Source organism: Lithohypha guttulata, assembly GCF_036872675.1.
Source record: "Lithohypha guttulata strain CCFEE 5908 chromosome Unknown scaffold_1, whole genome shotgun sequence".
Classification (NCBI taxonomy): domain Eukaryota; kingdom Fungi; phylum Ascomycota; class Eurotiomycetes; order Chaetothyriales; family Trichomeriaceae; genus Lithohypha; species Lithohypha guttulata.
This window is the reverse complement of record NW_027042750.1, coordinates 2,870,732-2,888,380: the sequence shown is the minus strand read 5'-3', so window position 1 is coordinate 2,888,380 and position 17,649 is coordinate 2,870,732. Positions and strand designations below refer to the sequence as shown.

General features: G+C 48.7%; 9 protein-coding genes across 9 annotated transcripts; 6 read left to right on the top strand and 3 right to left on the bottom strand.

Annotated features, from left to right (window-relative positions):
• Positions 1 to 263: 263 nt before the first annotated feature.
• On the top strand, positions 264 to 2,093 carry LTR64_001057 (uncharacterized protein; the record flags this gene model as incomplete). Its single annotated transcript, XM_064895438.1, has 1 exon — positions 264 to 2,093. The coding sequence occupies one exon, from the start codon at positions 264 to 266 to the stop codon at positions 2,091 to 2,093; it is 1,830 nt and encodes a 609-aa protein (XP_064758125.1).
• Positions 2,094 to 2,296: 203 nt separating this feature from the next.
• On the bottom strand, positions 2,297 to 3,448 carry hob1 (BAR adaptor protein Hob1; the record flags this gene model as incomplete). Its single annotated transcript, XM_064895437.1, has 2 exons — positions 2,297 to 2,319; positions 2,380 to 3,448. The coding sequence occupies 2 exons, from the start codon at positions 3,446 to 3,448 to the stop codon at positions 2,297 to 2,299; spliced, it is 1,092 nt and encodes a 363-aa protein (XP_064758124.1).
• A 1,224-nt stretch (positions 3,449 to 4,672) lies between these two features.
• Positions 4,673 to 6,407, top strand: NFS1 (cysteine desulfurase; the record flags this gene model as incomplete). The annotated part of the gene is made up of 2 exons (XM_064895436.1): positions 4,673 to 5,788; positions 5,985 to 6,407. The coding sequence occupies 2 exons, from the start codon at positions 4,673 to 4,675 to the stop codon at positions 6,405 to 6,407; spliced, it is 1,539 nt and encodes a 512-aa protein (XP_064758123.1).
• Positions 6,408 to 6,924: 517 nt separating this feature from the next.
• LTR64_001054 (uncharacterized protein) lies at positions 6,925 to 8,232 on the top strand (the record flags this gene model as incomplete). The annotated part of the gene is made up of 1 exon (XM_064895435.1): positions 6,925 to 8,232. The coding sequence occupies one exon, from the start codon at positions 6,925 to 6,927 to the stop codon at positions 8,230 to 8,232; it is 1,308 nt and encodes a 435-aa protein (XP_064758122.1).
• A 363-nt stretch (positions 8,233 to 8,595) lies between these two features.
• Positions 8,596 to 10,484, bottom strand: LTR64_001053 (uncharacterized protein; the record flags this gene model as incomplete). The annotated part of the gene is made up of 4 exons (XM_064895434.1): positions 8,596 to 9,095; positions 9,146 to 9,404; positions 9,454 to 9,784; positions 9,829 to 10,484. The coding sequence occupies 4 exons, from the start codon at positions 10,482 to 10,484 to the stop codon at positions 8,596 to 8,598; spliced, it is 1,746 nt and encodes a 581-aa protein (XP_064758121.1).
• Positions 10,485 to 12,145: 1,661 nt separating this feature from the next.
• Positions 12,146 to 13,103, top strand: LTR64_001052 (uncharacterized protein; the record flags this gene model as incomplete). The annotated part of the gene is made up of 2 exons (XM_064895433.1): positions 12,146 to 12,230; positions 12,280 to 13,103. 2 exons carry the CDS (start codon positions 12,146 to 12,148, stop codon positions 13,101 to 13,103), a joined length of 909 nt encoding a protein of 302 aa, XP_064758120.1.
• Positions 13,104 to 13,147: 44 nt separating this feature from the next.
• Positions 13,148 to 14,108, bottom strand: ADE1 (Bifunctional purine biosynthetic protein ade1; the record flags this gene model as incomplete). Its single annotated transcript, XM_064895432.1, has 2 exons — positions 13,148 to 13,915; positions 13,965 to 14,108. The coding sequence occupies 2 exons, from the start codon at positions 14,106 to 14,108 to the stop codon at positions 13,148 to 13,150; spliced, it is 912 nt and encodes a 303-aa protein (XP_064758119.1).
• A 325-nt stretch (positions 14,109 to 14,433) lies between these two features.
• apc5 lies at positions 14,434 to 16,786 on the top strand (the record flags this gene model as incomplete). Its single annotated transcript, XM_064895431.1, has 2 exons — positions 14,434 to 15,139; positions 15,183 to 16,786. 2 exons carry the CDS (start codon positions 14,434 to 14,436, stop codon positions 16,784 to 16,786), a joined length of 2,310 nt encoding a protein of 769 aa, XP_064758118.1.
• A 220-nt stretch (positions 16,787 to 17,006) lies between these two features.
• LTR64_001049 (uncharacterized protein) lies at positions 17,007 to 17,590 on the top strand (the record flags this gene model as incomplete). The annotated part of the gene is made up of 3 exons (XM_064895430.1): positions 17,007 to 17,110; positions 17,166 to 17,283; positions 17,354 to 17,590. 3 exons carry the CDS (start codon positions 17,007 to 17,009, stop codon positions 17,588 to 17,590), a joined length of 459 nt encoding a protein of 152 aa, XP_064758117.1.
• Positions 17,591 to 17,649: the final 59 nt, after the last annotated feature.

The following is a 17,649-nucleotide window of genomic DNA, read 5'->3' as shown; positions in this document are numbered from 1 at the left end:
CAGTCCAGACGCATTACACGTATCAAACATCCAATCAACGCAATGCCAATGCTCAATTGCGATCCATGTGCCATTCGGATCAGATATATCAAAAGGTGCTGGTCACCTTCCAAGACTGAGTCGGCAGTGGCCCTAGTAGGATCTTTTATTATATTACATGAAAGCCTCATAGCAGCACACTGAAAGAGTTGCTCAATTCGGCTAGGTCTTGCCACAACAATACTCTACACAAGCATAAGGCGTAACGTCAGCAGATCGACAACATGATCGCAGAAAACATCACCACCAACGAGGAAACTGACCTTCTCATCGTCGGCGCTGGCCCTGCTGGGGCCTCATTAGCATGTTTCCTTGCAGAATATGGCCTCAAGGGCATTCTGATAGCTGCAGCACCTGGTACAGCGGACACACCACGAGCTCACATCACTAACATGGCAGCTCTTGAGTGCCTACGCGATATTGGTCTCGAGGAGGAATGTCTTGCCAAGTCTACATCCTCACAGAACATGGAACACACTCGCTGGTGCCACAGCATGGCGGGTGAAGAGTACGCTCGTATACATAGCTGGGGCCACGATCCGCATCGCCACGGTGATTATGCCGACGCCAGTCCTTGCACTCACGTCGACCTCCCACAAACACTCGCTGAGCCAATCTTCGTCAATCGGGCGAAAGATAGAGGTTGGGATGTCCGTTTCAACACCGCACTGGTGTCCTTCGACGACCGAGGTGTAGGCAAAGGAATTCTCAGCACAATCAAGGACACCAAGTCAGGCCACGAGTACACTATTCTTTCTCGATTTCTGTTCGGAGCCGATGGTGCTCGCAGCCAAGTCGTACGGCAACTCGACTTTCCACTAATAAAGAAGCCTGGCAGCGGTTTAGCATTAAATGTTCTGGTCGAAACTGATCTTTCTCACCTCGTTGAGACTCGAAATGGCAATCTCCATTGGGTAATTCAACCAGATCGACCACACCCGAGATGGGCTCGAATGGGTCTCGTCCGAATGGTCAAGCCCTGGCACGAGTGGATGTTCATCGTCTTTCCGGTTCCAGGCTGGGATATTACTCGAGACGGAGAGCCAACAGAAGAAGAATACATGAGTCGAGTCCGTGAATTCATAGGCGACGACAAAATACCCGCCAAACTAATCAACGTGTCCAAATGGGCAATCAACGAGATCGTGGCCGAGAATTACTCTAGCGAGAACGGAAACATCCACTGCCTCGGTGATGCCGTCCATCGCCACCCACCCTTTAACGGCTTAGGTTCCAATACCTGCGTACAAGACGCCTACAACCTAGCTTGGAAAATCGCATATGTAATGCGAGGCCAGGCCAGCCAAAAGATGCTGACCTCCTATAGCATCGAGCGTCAGCCAGTCGGTCTAGGCGTCATCACCCGTGCCAACCAGGGCTTTCGAGACCACTATGCGTGCTGGGAAGCCTTAGGAGTGAACGAAGAGACCCTGGAATCTTCGACCCGTGCATTCAATGAGCTCAAAGCAGCGACACCTGCTGGTGCAAAACGACGGAAAGCTTTGCGCGAGGCAATTTCGGGCACAGCGCACGAGTTCCACGCTGTCGGCCAGGAAATGAATCAGCGTTACGATGGCTCGCCAGCAATCTACTTTGAGGATGAGACGCAGCCTCGGCCGCCTCTACCAGGGGACGCTGTTTTAGAACACCAGATCAGCACATATCCTGGCGCTCGACTGCCACACGCATGGGTCAACACGTACGTCCCGAATCAGCCACAAATCAGCACCCATGATCTGGCTGGTCACGGGCATTTTACGATCTTTAGTGGTCCAGGAGACGAGGGCGCAGGCCAAGGGAGAGGAAAATGGCATAAAGCTGCGGAAAATGTGAGTAAGAAATTGGATATCGAGATTAAGTGCGTTAGCATAGGGTATGGTTGTGAGTGGCAGGACGTATATTTTGACTGGGAAGAGAGGAGAGAAGTTGGGGATGATGGTTGCGTCCTCGTTAGACCAGATCGATTTGTGGCATGGCGTAGTCATGGCATGGCCGAGAATCCCAGCGCGAAAGTCGAGAGTGTACTGAAGAGTATCTTGTGCCTAGACGCATGAGTTGAGAGACAGACAAGCCAACTTGAGCTGTGAACGTGCACCAGGCCGATCAACGCCCTCTGCAAGCTTTTATGATATACATGCATTATGGTAAGCTGTCACGTCTATACAATAGCAGCCACGCGTATCTATAACATGGTCTCTTTGTAGATGGCTCTATGCTGTGGAGGAATGCACGCATCTCTCGTGGTCATAAGGGAGAATTAGTTGAGGCGTACATAGTTGCCTGTGAAGAATGTGTTAGGCAAGCTCCAGAAGTAGTCCCAAGACTCAACTGTAAACTTACCTGGAAACTGCCCCTGTCTCCCACCTACCCTGCCCGTCCACCATTCGTTCTCGTTTTGTGTTCTCGAAATGATCTCAATGGTCTCGCCTGTAACAAAGCTTAGATCACCTTCCGCTTGTGCCTCATAATCGTACAGCGCAGTCACAGTCTCTGCAGCTGGCACACCACTCAATCTGCTAGGCTTTGGTTTTGGTGGCGGTGGCTTTCCCTTTGCTGCTATCGCTGCGCTTAATGAAGGGCTGGCTGGTGTAGAAGTGGTTGTGCTCGCCAAACCTGGAGAGTATGGTGGAGGTGGGTTAGCTTCGCCTGCTTCTGGGTCGTGGTGGCGGCCACCGATACGTGCCGCTTTCGCTTCTTCTGCTTTTTGTGCATATTTTGAGCCACCAAACTTGGATTGCAGTGTGTTTGTTCTCTTCACACCTGCTGCTTTGAAATGGACTATTGACAAGGCTTCGGCTTGTTCTTTGATATCTCCTCGCTTCTTCTCGAAGGCTGCTTCGATATCGAGCGTTAGGTCAAAGTAACCAATGTTTATAGCTTGCATTTTCTCATGCAAGGTGTAGAAAACGTTCAACTGCATGTAGTAAAACGATTGGAAGAGAGGTCGGATGAACTCGGCTTCGAGGCCGAAGAGTTTAGGCAGCTCGTCCTTGAGGAGGTTGTTAAAATATTCGAAGTCCTGTGTTGCTTGTTCCACGTCGTTCTCTGCCTTGAACATGGCCTTTTCATCCTTCAAGGTCTTTTCCTTTTTATCTTGTAACTTCTTCAAAACCGCGCGATGCCGGTCGTAATCGAGCTGTTTGTGCTGTCTCTTGAGGACAATCTTGCGAATGACCTTAACGACCTCTAGCAGCTGGTCCGCAGGCGCAATAACTCTCTGCTCAATCATCTCTAGCTCGGGCTGTAGAGTAGCTTTCAAATCCCGTACTATGCTCTCGTACTCTTCGCATGCACGTATGCCTTCTGGGTTCCCTTCCGGTATCAGAGAGTTCGGATCAGACATGCGACCGGATATTGGCTTGTATATTTCGGCTATGCCTTGCGAGAACTCAATTTGGTGGTCGAGCATGCCTGTAGACATTAGCGCGCGTTCATACTCGACAGCTCAACTATGTCCACCATTAATTGCCTCGAAGTATTTCTTAGACTCGTCGTGCAACTTTTTTGTTTCTCTTTCGAGTTCTTCAAAGCGCCGTTCGGCATCGATGAAGATAGCATCCTTAGTGATGTCTCCGATATTGAATCTCTGCTTGAACTGCTGAGGAGTTCTTGTTATTCCTTTGGTAAACCCTTTGATTGACATCCTGCCCCTCCGAGGACCGCTTAGGAAGAAGTGGGTTGAATGCGCCGGTCAAGAAATGAGGTATTAGTATATTCAAAGATCTAGGATTAATTGCAGGTATACGAGGAAACTAGGATAGAGAAGAAAGATGCTGTCTGCAAGAAGCAGCTAGTAGGGTATGGGCATCGGTGGATCTTTTACAATATGTACATGAGGTCCCAAGACTGTTTGCCGTAATCATCCTCTAATAAGAATCCTCGCATGCTCACACGTCGTTGCACCCAAGATGGTCCTGGCTACCCCGAATTAGTCTAAGCAAGATGACGCATGTCCAAGCCCGTGGCTGTGCCGAAATGCGTGTCGCGTCGATTATGCATGAGTCTTGTGAATTGTTCTGCCTACCTCGTTCTTGGTAAGTCCTGAACACCTACAGTAGGTTCAGGTTGCTGCAATGTGATCCGTACAACATTGTAATGCCAGTGCTGGTACTGACTGGCGTCCGAGTTTCTACCTTACGCTCCTGCATAAGATATACTTCTCGCATAAGTTATGCTCATATAAAGCACGTGGGATGTTTGCCACACTAAAATTACAATGTGCTGCTGGCTGCGACGACATCCAAATTGCTATACACTGTGTCATTTCGAAAATCTTCGTGCAAGCTATACGGATGTCCAATTTATCATATCATTCCCAATCCAACAATTCATACATCGTCGCAGTACTCGGACAGGGTGGGTTTATAGCCTGAGGCATCAATGGCAACACCGCTCAAAACGGAAGGCCTGCCGAGGTCGGGTCACGTTCAAAAAAGTATGACCGAGTTATGGGGTAGAACTGTCCATGGAAGAACCTTCTTGATTGTCGATTCTCCAGAGGTCGACTTATCGCCATCGTTGTCTTCCCGTCATCATTCACGACTTGTACACTGCCTCCAAACTATTGATCTATTTCCTATAGAATCGCGATCTTGGAACTCTTCGTTGAGCTTTCAGGCAACAAACCACCACAATGTCTGGATCAGCTAAAATAGCAGTGAGGCATGCCTCCAGATTATGCTCTCGGCGAGCATCTTCCTCAATCCATACATCCCAACTCCGACCAGCACAACGATCAAGCCTCATTGTCGGCCAAAGACGCAGTTATGTTTCACAGTCCAAGCCACAAAATGCACAAGTACAAGATATTGAGTCAGCTATCAGAGTAGATCAGAAAAAGTTCGTTCAGCAGAGTGGCCAATCACCCTCACAGTCATCGTTGTCGGGTGGCCTGTCTGGCGACATAGCTATGAGCCCTACTGCCGGGATTCTTGGACAGGCGACCATCATGGACCAAGGCACAAGACCAATCTATTTAGACGCACAAGCGACGACTCCCGTCGACCCACGAGTCTTAGACGCGATGATGCCCTACCTCACCGGCATGTACGGAAACCCCCATTCGAGGACTCACGCGTACGGCTGGGAATCAGAAAAGGCGGCAGACCAAGCAAGAGAGCATGTGGCAAAGCTCATCGGAGCTGACCCAAAAGAGATCATTTTCACAAGCGGCGCTACTGAGAGCAACAATATGAGCATAAAGGGTGTCGCTCGTTTCTTCGGTCGAGGTGGCAAGAAGAAGCATATCATTACATGCCAGACCGAACACAAGTGTGTCCTAGATAGCTGCAGGCGTCTGCAAGACGACGGTTTCGAAGTCACATATCTTCCTGTCGGAAACAACGGCTTGGTCGATATGCAACAGCTCAAGGATGCCATTCGCCCAGATACAATGATGGTCAGTATCATGACTGTCAACAACGAAATCGGAGTCATTCAGCCGATGGAAGAGATTGGCCAGTTGTGCCGGTCGAAGAAGATCTATTTCCACACCGACGGTGCCCAAGCAGTTGGCAAGATTCCAATAGACGTCAATAAGTGGAATGTGGATCTTATGTCGATATCGTCGCACAAGATCTACGGACCAAAAGGCATTGGCGCCTGCTACGTACGACGACGACCTCGTGTCAGAATCGACCCTATCATCTCGGGTGGTGGTCAGGAAAGAGGTTTGCGAAGTGGCACTCTCGCGCCACATCTTGTTGTCGGCTTTGGTGAGGCGTGCAAAATTGCAAACGAAGAGATGACTGTAAGTCCCTGCCTTCCTTACCTTACACTTTCCCTTCCATGATTATATTGCTGCTTAAAACATGCATGGCTTTCTGAGCGTTTGACATAAGCTTCTTGTCATTCGCTTTGATTACAAAGCAGGGGTTATGATTCTACCTTCATACACATCTTTTATCCTCAGCTTTAATCTGGATTTCAGCTAACCACATTTCCAGTATGATCACAAGCGCATTTCATCACTTTCAAAGCACCTTCTGGATGGTCTGATGGCTATGGAGCACACGACACTGAACGGAGACAAGGAGAAACACTATCCTGGCTGCGTCAATGTTTCGTTTGCCTATGTTGAGGGTGAGTCTCTGCTTATGGCGTTGAAAGATATCGCTTTATCGTCAGGTTCAGCTTGCACATCTGCTTCTTTGGAGCCGTCGTATGTCCTACGGGCACTTGGTAGCAGCGACGAGAGTGCACACAGCAGTATAAGATTCGGTATTGGTCGATTCACTACCAAAAGTGAGGTGGACTATGTGCTCAAGGCTGTAAGCGAGCGAGTACAGTTCCTGCGGGAGCTAAGTCCTCTGTGGGAGCTTGTACAGGAGGGCGTCGATCTGAATACGATCGAGTGGAGCCAGCATTGAACGTACTGTATGTGGTTGATATTGAAACGCGTTCTTGCTAGCGTTGGAATTTCCACAAAGTATCTACCAGATGTGATGCGCAATGTAATCACAACGCATTGCATCAACAAACCGAAGCTTCTCTTTAGTGTTTATGCAAGACTGACAGGCGATACTCTATGATTGGTCATTAACCAGCCGGATATTGCATTGATGGTCGATACTGACAACACATGACTTATTGACAGTCCCATCGGTAAAACATGGCCCGATGGAGGAACACGATGCCGTCCCAGGGTTCAGGCTACGATTCGATTCTCAGTGGTTATACGTTGCTCGAGTAGTGGTCTGGACTTCGACGAGCCAAATGAATGGGCATCAGTCACATCAGGCCTCCCAATTTTGTCGACCAAGATGTGGTTGTTATCATATATATGTGCGCCGTATCCAAGGATGAAGGTAACACTGTAAAGAATCCCACACCTTAACAATACCTAGCAATCTACACAATACAATTCACAGTCGAAGGCATTTGCATATGGCGAACATCAGCAAATCTGAAAATCCTTGCGTCCTGCTTCATGGTCCAGAATCAGCATGCCTAGGCACAATTCCGGTTCCAAAGCTCTCAGACTATCCTGCAGATCACGTACTCCTGCAAATAGCCTACACTGGTGTATGTGGCAGCGATGAACACTTCCACCTCCACGGCGGTATTGGTAGCGACAAGCGAAAGTACGCGCAGTATTACGTCTCGCAACCTGGTATTGGCAAGGACAGTTCAAATGGTCTTGTCATGGGTCATGAAGCAACAGCGACCGTGTATCAGATCGGTCCAGCAGTCAGATCTCTTATCGTAGGAGATAATGTTGCTATTGAACCAGCAATCCCATGTCGAACTTGCATTCGATGCGCAGAAGGCATGTACAATCTCTGCTTCGATATGCGCTTCGCTGCTTCTTTTTACGAGGATGCAGAAATCACGACGACGGTGACAAACAACAACGGACAGGCAACCAAAGTCCCATTTATACGCAGCACGCCTGGCACGTTGTCAGAATACTACGTGCTTCCGGAATCATTATGCTACAAACTTCCCGAACACATCAGCCTCAAGGAGGGTGTGTTCATCGAACCTCTTGCCGTTGCAGTCCACGCTGTCAGACTAGCGGGCATCAATCCAATGACAAAATCTGTCCTTGTGACGGGAGCAGGCACCATCGGTCTCGCACTAGCAGCGATAGCCTGTTCATATGGTGCTAACAAGCTCATCTTGGTCGACATAGACGATAAAAAGCTCAGCCTTGCAAAAGAATGGCTCCTCGGTAGTGGCCACGAGAATGGACAGATGTCAGGAACAGCAATCAATACAGCAACAACGGTACATACCATCAATTCCTCGCATATTGGCAACAGTCCAGCTGAAACAGCCACGACCATCAAACAAGACGAAAACATCAACACAGGCACCGGCGCTGACGCCGCAATAGAAGCCACCGGCTCCCCTCTAGCAACACGTCTATGCATCCACGCCCTGCGACCAGGTGGACACATGGTCCAAACAGGTCTAAGCAAGACCGCAGCTATGGACGGCTTCCCCATCACGGACCTAAGCGAAAAAGAAATTCACCTCCACGGAGCGTTCCGGTACAAAAGCGGCGACTTTGAGACGGCACGGGATCTACTCGCGCGAGGAGTGATTAGAAACGTCGAGAGATTGATAAATAAGGTCTGGGAATTTGAAGAGTTTGAGGAGGCTTGGAAGGCGACTAGGGATGGAAATGTTGGAGGACAAGGTGTGAAGAATTTGATTAAATGTCCTGGATTGCGGGAGGAAAGTGCCTAGAGGAACACCTCCACGATCCAAGAATCAAGAACCAATTCCTATGAAATCTAAGCGTCCAAGTACCCAGTCTGAGAGATCGAAACATAATTTTTTGGCATTTCTCAATTTTCTATCAACATTGAAGAAACTATGTCTGAGCTCAACCATTGATTATAGCAATCATCTCTGTTCATTATTTTCGGAGAGGGTATCATAAGATTATATGCTTTAATGCAAGGCTCACTTGCACGACTGTGTGAATATGTGATCGAGTATCGCAGGCGAGTGAAGACAACCTTACAATTGTCCATCGCGAGATCGGACTGTTGTCACCAAAGCAAGCCAATACCGACTCGAAAGATACATGGCCAGTGATTGTGTGTCCTACAGATAGCGTCGAGCAGAGTACTGATTGTTCTCAGCTTCAATATCTCGCATCTGCTGAGCTAGAGCACCGAAGACAGAATGGCTAGCAGGAGCATATGGTTGAGCAACCTGAGGGGCACCAGTAAGGTAGTTACCAGAGGTGTTGCCACGACGGCGCAAGGCCGAGTGGGGAGGACTCACAGGCCAACCGTAACCCTGGTGGTACGGAGAATAGCCAGACGGAGGCTGTTGCATGTAGAACGGCTGAAAACCATAAGGCAGATGAGCACCAGGTGGTTGGTAGACGTTGGGTGGTCGTCCCCAGGCACGTGTTCGTGGTCGCTCTTCAAAAGCCGGCTGAAAAGCAGGTTGGAGTCGAGCTAATCGTCGGCCAGAGTACTCCTTTCGCTCCACTCGAATTCGTTTTCCACGGATGTCCATTTCGACCAATGCAGCTGCTTTAGCTTCCGCTTTACTGGAGAACTCGATGAAACCGAAGATGTTGAAGCCTTGACCACCTAGAATGCGTTAGCTGACTTTCCAAGCGGTGTGAGTTTCCACGACATACCCATAATTGGCTTGCGGATGACGTTGCAACTTAGGATCTGTCCATAGCTCTCGAATAGTTTTTGCAGCTCCGCTTCGCTAATGTCTTCGGGTAGATTACCACAGTAGATAGACTTCTCATCAGTCGGTGATAGACCTGTTGATGGAGGTGTTCGCGGACGTCGAGTTACAAAGCCGACCGGAGTAGGACCGAGTCGAATCCGAGCCTCGATCTTGGGAGCTTCAACAACTCGGAAGACAGTGCTCGTATTGTTGTATTGCTGGACCAATGTTAGCTAAGTCGGGTAAGACCATCAAGAGTGGCGGTACCTTAAGACAGTCGTCAAAATCCTGCCAATACACAAATTTTACGTATGTGCCTTCAGGAATTCCGTGGTGAATGGCATCTGAGTGAGTAGTCGGACTCGTCTCTGAGATGGCGCCGAAGGGACCGAGCTCCTCTTGAGCTTCTTGCTTGGAAACAGAACCACCACCAACTCGACTGAGGATGACCGTGCCTGACCCAGAAGATAAGCCGGTGTCACCGGTTCGGAGGATATACTCACATCGGGCTGCCGAGCGCTCAGTACGAACCTTCCGATCATCCACGATCATGTCACGGCCCTCTTCGATGGCTCGGGAGGCATCCTCGATGTTCTTGCTAGATTTAGTAAAGCAGCAGCCACAGGATCTCTGAAGACTTACATAGTACTGCACAATCGCGAAGGGATGCTTGTGTCTGTCTCGTCGAATCTTGATGATGCAGGGGCCGTATTCTTCGAAAAGCTGGCGAACTGATTCTTCGAGCTGCGCATCAGTGCGGTGTACAGAAAGACTAGTCTTGGTAAGCTATTGTCCTCCTTCACATATGGCCATACGTACTTTGCAACAAACACACAAGCCTCGTGCGGAAGGAGTCCTTGAGCATTCTCAGGAGTGATAGGTTCGGTCAAGCGGTCGGATCGAGGGGTGATCTTCGTGGTAGGAGAAATAGTGTCTTCAGGTACTGCTGCTGTGGATCGATCGCTGGTGTCGGACTGCAACTTGGCACCACCTCCAAAGACATCGTCATCTGACTTTGACTCGAGATAGATAGTTCGATCTTTGCCGCCATTGTTCTTTGCATGCTGGATATCGGGGAAGGAGTCTGAATTAGCGTCCACAGGTGGCGTCAGCAACGAGCTTCGAGATGATCCTGCTGAGCAAGAGTTAGTGATTTCAAAGAATACCAGCAGGAGGGTTGTGTTACCAAGTTTGTGTCTAGGTGCTGGTGTGGAGGCAGCGGTTCGTGACTCAAGGTTGAGGTTCTCGAGCGCGCTGGGCAAGTCAGCCAGATTGTTGTGGCTACGTGAAGACTGCATCGCTGCGAGTGAGTGTCGAATTGGCTGTCGAAGCGAATCAGGTCTGGGCGTTGATTGCTGAGACCGATCAGGCGATGGTGGATGGGAAAATTGGGAAGGATAAATATCTCCCCAAAGGTAGCGAGATCTGGGAATGGCGGTAGAATTGCTCACTTTATACTCGTTAGCAATTTCTGTGACGGATGGACAAACGGAAAGTAGTCACAGCGCCAGAGTATCACTTACTGATTGCGTTGACCTGTAACAAGGCTGTTTCAGATACCAGTATTCAAGACGACAAGAGCCTTCGATATTCTTTGTTAGATTTTCTGAGCTGGTCAAGTTGCAGATAAGCGCAAACTGTCGCAAAGCTAAGTCGATGCGTCACTCAGCACTGTAGGGTGTAGGAGAATGTCTAGAAGATGTGGTTGTTGAAGGTTGAGGGAGATTGCTGGAAAGAATGTGGAAGGTGCGATGCTGAGAACATTTGGAACTCGCTGACTGTATTAAATAGTAAGTCTCGTCACTTGCTACTTCACCGAGCAAGATAGTGCAGGCTGAGAATGCCTTCAGAATTCTACTGTTGTTTTCTCGGTGAGTGACAGTGTTTGCACAAACTTGAGAGTTGGTAAGCTGAACGTGTGGTGAAAGTGGACAAGTGAAGGCGCTCCATCGCAAGCACTGACTGATTGACATATCTGCACATCAAAGTTTGGGGTTCGGCGTCGGTCTTGTCGAGAAAGAATTGTTTCTATGGTTTCATGTAAGCATACTACCTGTTAATCCAGAGACGCGGTTAGTCGTCAAGGTCTCAACGTGGTCGCATCACTAATATCAATTCTTGCACCCAGAGCTCCTCAAATAGGTTAAAGCATTCATTCGCCATCTCCTGTACCTGCCCATCGCCAGTGCATGTGGTTGCCGTAATAATTATTCGACATGAACTAAGCTATACTGACATACCATGTTCCCCTGAGTCAGTCAAAGCTAACCCAGCTCACAAAGATATGTTAGCCACGACACACGAGCTTTGCCATCTGAGTGTTAGATAGAGTAGTAGGTTGGAGGTAGCAGAATCCGGAAGACTTCGTAGAATGACTGATTACTGAAATGCTGCGAAGTGCCTGCAGCACAGTATTGGTTGCGAGATCTGTGCCACGCCCTCGTGGTCGGGCAAGGCTCATTGCTGAATGCTCAACCAGAACTGGATACAATCAACCCGCTCAGTTTCAACTCATAAATTCGGTCATGTAAGCGAAGCCCCTTTTTCGAGCTCTGAAGTATGACAGCAAAACAAAGTCCTTGATACGGCTGGAACCTATACTTGTTCCATTGCTCGAGGACATCTGCTTGAACCAAACCTTGACATGGCTTTGTGCTTTCTGGATGACGGTCATATGGTTTACAGAAAGATCGCTGAAAAGAAGTGGAAGGACAGGCTGCATGTGGTCTCATGGACCCGAAGAGCTTGATGTTGCTCGGCAAAGCTTCGGTTCTACGTGTAACATCCGGTGGTGGCAATGACATGGGCTCGTGCTCATCTGCTCCGATGCAGCGACAGATGTTGAGAGCATTTCTCGCACAGGAATCGTTATGGTCGTGTCGAATTGATGTTAATTCACCGCCATGTTGAAGCATGATAGAGTAAACAATACTCTGTTCTAAGCTTGCGACAGGTCAAGATGTTCCGGGCAACACTACGACGATATGCCGCTCCAGGTTTCTGGACGAGAACAAACCAAGAATTCCAGCGGCAGGCTAAATTCAGTATGTGTTGTCTTGAATACCACCAACCATAGTAGCTGACAGTTGTAAGCCATCAACCTTGAAGCACTAACCATCACAACGATACCTCAACCATTGCTCGATTTCGAGGAACCACAAACAGCAACATGGATGAAGATGATGACAGATCAGACTGTAGGGGGCTTTTCGGAAGCCAAGTTGACGCAAATGCCTGCTGATGCTGCGAGCGACACTCCTGCTCATGTACGGTTTCATGGGAACATCTCGACGAAGCTTCCTCACGACCGTCCGGATGTGATGAAGACTGGATATGCCGCGTTCCGAAACCACGATCGAGGAAGGACGTTGTTTGGCGAGCTATTTTGGAACATCGAGCCGTACTCGTACCTCGCACTACGTGTCAAGAGTGATGGAAGAAGATACTTTGTCAATATCCAAACAGATTCAATCGTGGAGTCCGACATTCATCAACACAAACTGCTCACGAAACGTCACAAGGGCGCGAACGGGCCGAATAGCCCTGCTGAATGGGAGACCGTCCTGATAAGATTTCATGATTTCGTACGAACAAACCAGGGTTTCATTACTGAACCTCAATCTGAAATGCTACGACAGAAGATTAAAAGTTTTGGCATTGGTCTGATCGACAGAGAGCCAGGTGCGTTTGACCTTTCGGTATCAGCTATGTGGGCGACAAATCTGAACGAAAGAGGTCAGCTGGATGGAAGAACAGGATGGCAAGAGGGCGACCAGGGCAGTGCCAGGCTCAGTGAAGTTACCGTCGAAGCGATGAGACAAAAAGCAGAGGAGCGACGGGCAATGCCAGATTGGGACGAGAAAGTCAAGCGCGACACAATGAGCGATTACGATAAGGAGAAGAGGAGGGCAACCTGATTGCCCTTATGCTAATCTCAATCCGTTGATTATAACCAGACAGATCAGCTTTTGGCTTCCGCCAATGTCTGGCCCGTCAATATGTGGAAGGCCTCCTCGTACTTCGAGCTAGTCTCTTCCGCTATATTCTGTGGCATCGATACACCTTCTTTGCCTTTCAAGCCGTTGCTGGTCAACCAGTCTCGCAGGTACTGCTTGTCGAAGCTGTCTTGGGATTTGCCTATCTGGTATGTCCTTGCTGACCAGAACCGTGAACTATCTGGAGTCAAAACCTCGTCCACCAGCACGACCTCGTCAGTCTCTTCATCAAGACCAAACTCAAACTTGGTGTCGGCGATGACAATACCCTGCTGCTTGGCATACTCTTTCGCGGTAGAGTAGATTTGCAGAGCCAGTTCCTCGATCCGCTTGGCATACTTATCGCCGACGATCTTGGCAGCTTCTTCTGTGGAGATGTTTTCGTCGTGCTGGCCTAATTCAGCTTTTGTGCTCGGGGTATATATTGGTTCCGGGAATTCCTGCGATTCCTGCAGACCTTCCGGCATCCTCTTGCCATTGACCGCGCCTGTTTTCTTATAGGACGACCACGCAGAACCTGTGATATAGCCACGCACGATGGCTTCTATAGGAAATATTTTGAGTTTGCGAACCAGCATGCTTCGGTTGACTAGCTGTGCTTTCGCAGCATCTGGAACAATGTCAGGCACTTTGAGACCGAGAAAGTGTGTCTTCAAGCCAGGAACGTGCTTCTGAAGATACTCGAACCAGAAGGCTGTCATCAATGTCAAAATTTTGCCCTTGTTGGGTATGCCCTGGAAAGGTTAGTGTGTCAGACCTTTTCTGTTATACAAGAGAACTCACGTTTTGCATGATCACATCGTACGCTGATATTCGATCTGATGCGACGAACAACAGGGTCTTACTGTCCACCTCGTACAATTCTCTGACCTTTCCAGAAGCCAGGAGTGGTAGTTCTTCACCAAGATCAGGTCTAGTGAATGCCATCGTGTAAGTAGGTAAATATGTAGAAAGTATCTGAATGAAGAAAGTTATGGATGAATAAGTTTGGCGTACTGTATTTGTACTCCGAGTCGTAGAAATTCAAGTGTTGCAGAAACGAGTGACCAATCATGTCACTTGATTGACCGACGCGACTTGGTGCGAGTGTCTACCCGAGCGCGTTTGTTCCGACAATACCATATATTCGAAAGACAATGCAAATGACATGAACTTTTCAGTTTCTGCTTGTCTGTAGAGGTCGGTGTTTGAGAGAGAGACATGGTGAGTGTCTGCTGCGCAGCAACGAGATGAAAGTCAAATCAACGTCAAGATGGGTCGTTTCGTCACACCATCCAAAGTCGTGATCCTGATCTTAGCACGGCTTTACTTGAAGAATTCGGTACCGTTCTCAGGCACCACCAAAGTTCTCGATGTATTGATGAGCAAAATCTTGCCTGATGCAAGCGACCGAGATGACTCGGTGCAGCAGCAAGATGGTGAGGATATACTTGACCTGGAGAAGGCTCTAGCGAGAGAACAATCAGCCATACCAGGCAGAAGCATCTGGGATTTGCTCTTGAAAGACATGTGGACAATTGATTGTGTTGATGCACTTGATGACTTCATCACCCAAACCCCTTTACTACTTGGTAAAACACGCGAGGACTTGCTCAGGGAGCGTGATAAGGGAGTTGTCCCAGAACCTGCTGGCAAAGTCGTCAGAACTTCTCCGCTTGGCACTTTCATTCGACGCTGCTCGCTCGAGTACGTGAGATTGCAGTTCCAGGACAGCGTGGCATTATGGACCGACTTCGTCGCCTACCGTATGCCTTCCAAAGCAGCATTTACGAGGAGGAACCCACACGCTCTCCATAACGCATTTGACGTTAATCTGGCTGATCTGGACATCGATATATCACATCCTCTCGCATCTTTGATGTATAGATCTTTGGTTGACGATGGCGACACCACTCAGACATCCGCCAGCACGTACGACGTGGAGAAGCTTATGGAGTTTCAAGTCTCGGAAATGCAGGGTAAGGGTAATCCAATTAAGTCTTACGTATCTAACAGTGACAGGCTACGGTGGAAGATTGCCAGAAATGATGAAGACGACAATGAAGAGGATGGCAGCAGCCGGTACTTCTGCGCCAAAGCTTGCTCATTATCTCGCTTTTCTGGATTCATGGCGAGCAGGTGATTTCACTTCTGCCTTCGACAATTTACATCGTTATTTTGATTACACGATACAAGCCCGCGATCGAACCTTCTACCAGTACGCCCTCCTAAACCTTGCAATACTGCAAGCCGACTTCGGCTGCTATGACGAAGCTATACCAGCCATGCAAGAAGCTATCTCTACCGCTCGTGAGAACAGGGACACAGTCTGCCTCAATTACTGTATGTCATGGCTCTACCACTTTGGTCGCGCATTTCCCTCTCAGATGCAAGCAATCCGTGACACTGGCATATTAGCGAACGAAAGCGAGGGTCTGAACTTCTTGAAGAGTAGAGCCAAGGAGGCCGAGATGTGGACACTTCTCAGTACATCACACCTTTCTGAGGCAAAGCTCTCACTGCAGCACGGTGAAAGTATTGCGGTGTGCTTCGAGAACATTGTGAAAGCTGCACATATCAACATCATCAAAGCGGTGCCCAACAGTACCGGTCTAGCACTGCTCATGAAGACCGCTCTTTTTTCTCGCATAGGCCAGACTCGTCTTGCTCAATCTAGTGGAGAACGATTTCTGTTGTGTCATTCTCACGAAGCACCTTTAGAAGATACATTGAAATGTACTACCCGACAAGCTGGTTTTCTTGCACAAATGGGTCGCTTATACGAATCCGAACGCGTGCTTGCAAGCATACCAAGCAAGGTTACCAATGTTCTCAAATACAGGACATACCACACAGTATCGACACTCATTCTGCGGGCGCGTCGACTGCTGCATAGGGACAACCTGACTGCTGCAAGTCACATCGTTGGACAACTCGTATCACAGCAGCCACATTCTGAGGTTGATACTTCAACGCAAGTCAGCCTTCTCGAGATCGATCTGCTCATACGTCAACGCGAGTTTCTGCGGGCACTCGAGAAGATAGAGATTCTGGCTGATAAAGTCTTGGTGGAAAACAATGACGTGCTACTCATGGCCAAACTTCTGACGATGAAAGCACAGCTGTATGCCAAAAGCGACAAAGCGCACCAAGGATTTAGCCTTGCCATGCGAGCGGTCCACATGTCATATCGGTCAAGAGTGCTTCCTGCCATGTGGGATGCCGTACTCGCGCTCTCGCACATTCTGAACGCAAGCTATGAATTCGCTGCTGCAAGAGATTTGTTGACAGCAGCCTTGCCGCACGTATTAGAATGCTTGGATTGCGATATTGCAGGACGATGCTACATGCTTCTAGCAGACGCGTACATGGGCTTGGCAGGTTTGCAGAATGCTACGAGCAATGGAAAGCAAAACACAGAGGTCAAACTGTTGATGAGTAACGCGACTGATATGCTTGAAAAGGCCGCAGAGCAACTCCGCTGGATCGAAGAGCTTGAGGGTCAGCTAGAGATACTCGCCAAATTAAGTGCAATATCTTCCTGGCGTGGAGATACCGGGTTGGCAGCTGAGATCGGGGACAAGTATATGAGTTTGAAGAACAGTTACGCAAGCGAACAGATTTGATGGTGAAGATCAATGGTCTAAGCTCCTCTGTTGCTGCCTCAGGCAGCTCGACTGCAGCAATGACCTCATATTCAGAAAGTGATTGCCCTCAATGCATTGCAGATGCGGGCACGTTTGCTGCTGAATTTGCGAGACTATAACAGCAATTGACAAGTTCAGAAAAGACACTCTGTAACCTGGTCGATTTAACAGCACTAAGTCAAGCACAAACTTCACAACAATGTCTGCAATTCCAACTTCCACCTCGGTGTCAGAATCAGCTGTTATTCCAGCCCATTTCTCTGATGTATGGCACTTGATCAAGTTGCAGGACTTCTCGAAATGGTAAGCTGAATGCTTAATGAAGTATTGTGAGCAAACAATTGACAAATATGGCTAGGTGGTCTGCACTGTCCAAGAGCGAAACACTTGAAGGATCAACTTCACCTGAAACAGACGTTGTGAGATGGACATTCACAGATGGTACATCATTTGACATCAAGCAGGAAGAGCATTCTGTAAGTCGGGCATGCATTCAGGCTTACATCTGAACTGCCCACAAGTTCACAGCCATACTGACTCTCCTAGACAATCAATCATTTCATCACATATAGTGTTGTCTCTGCAAGCACAGATATCTCTTACACTAGCGTCCTCTCTACAATCCGCCTGCACGAGATCACTACGGGTAGCAACGAGGGCCAGACGTTTGTGGTGTGGACTGCCAACTTCTCGAATGATGCTGGAGCAGATGTGATTCAGGATGCGAGGTATAAGAGAAAGGAGGCTTTGGCTGATCTGGCAAAGGCTTCTAGCAAGAAGTAAGATTTTGTAGCAGCTTCAGACCAACATCCACACGTTTGCTTAGTCGTAACTCGACGCAT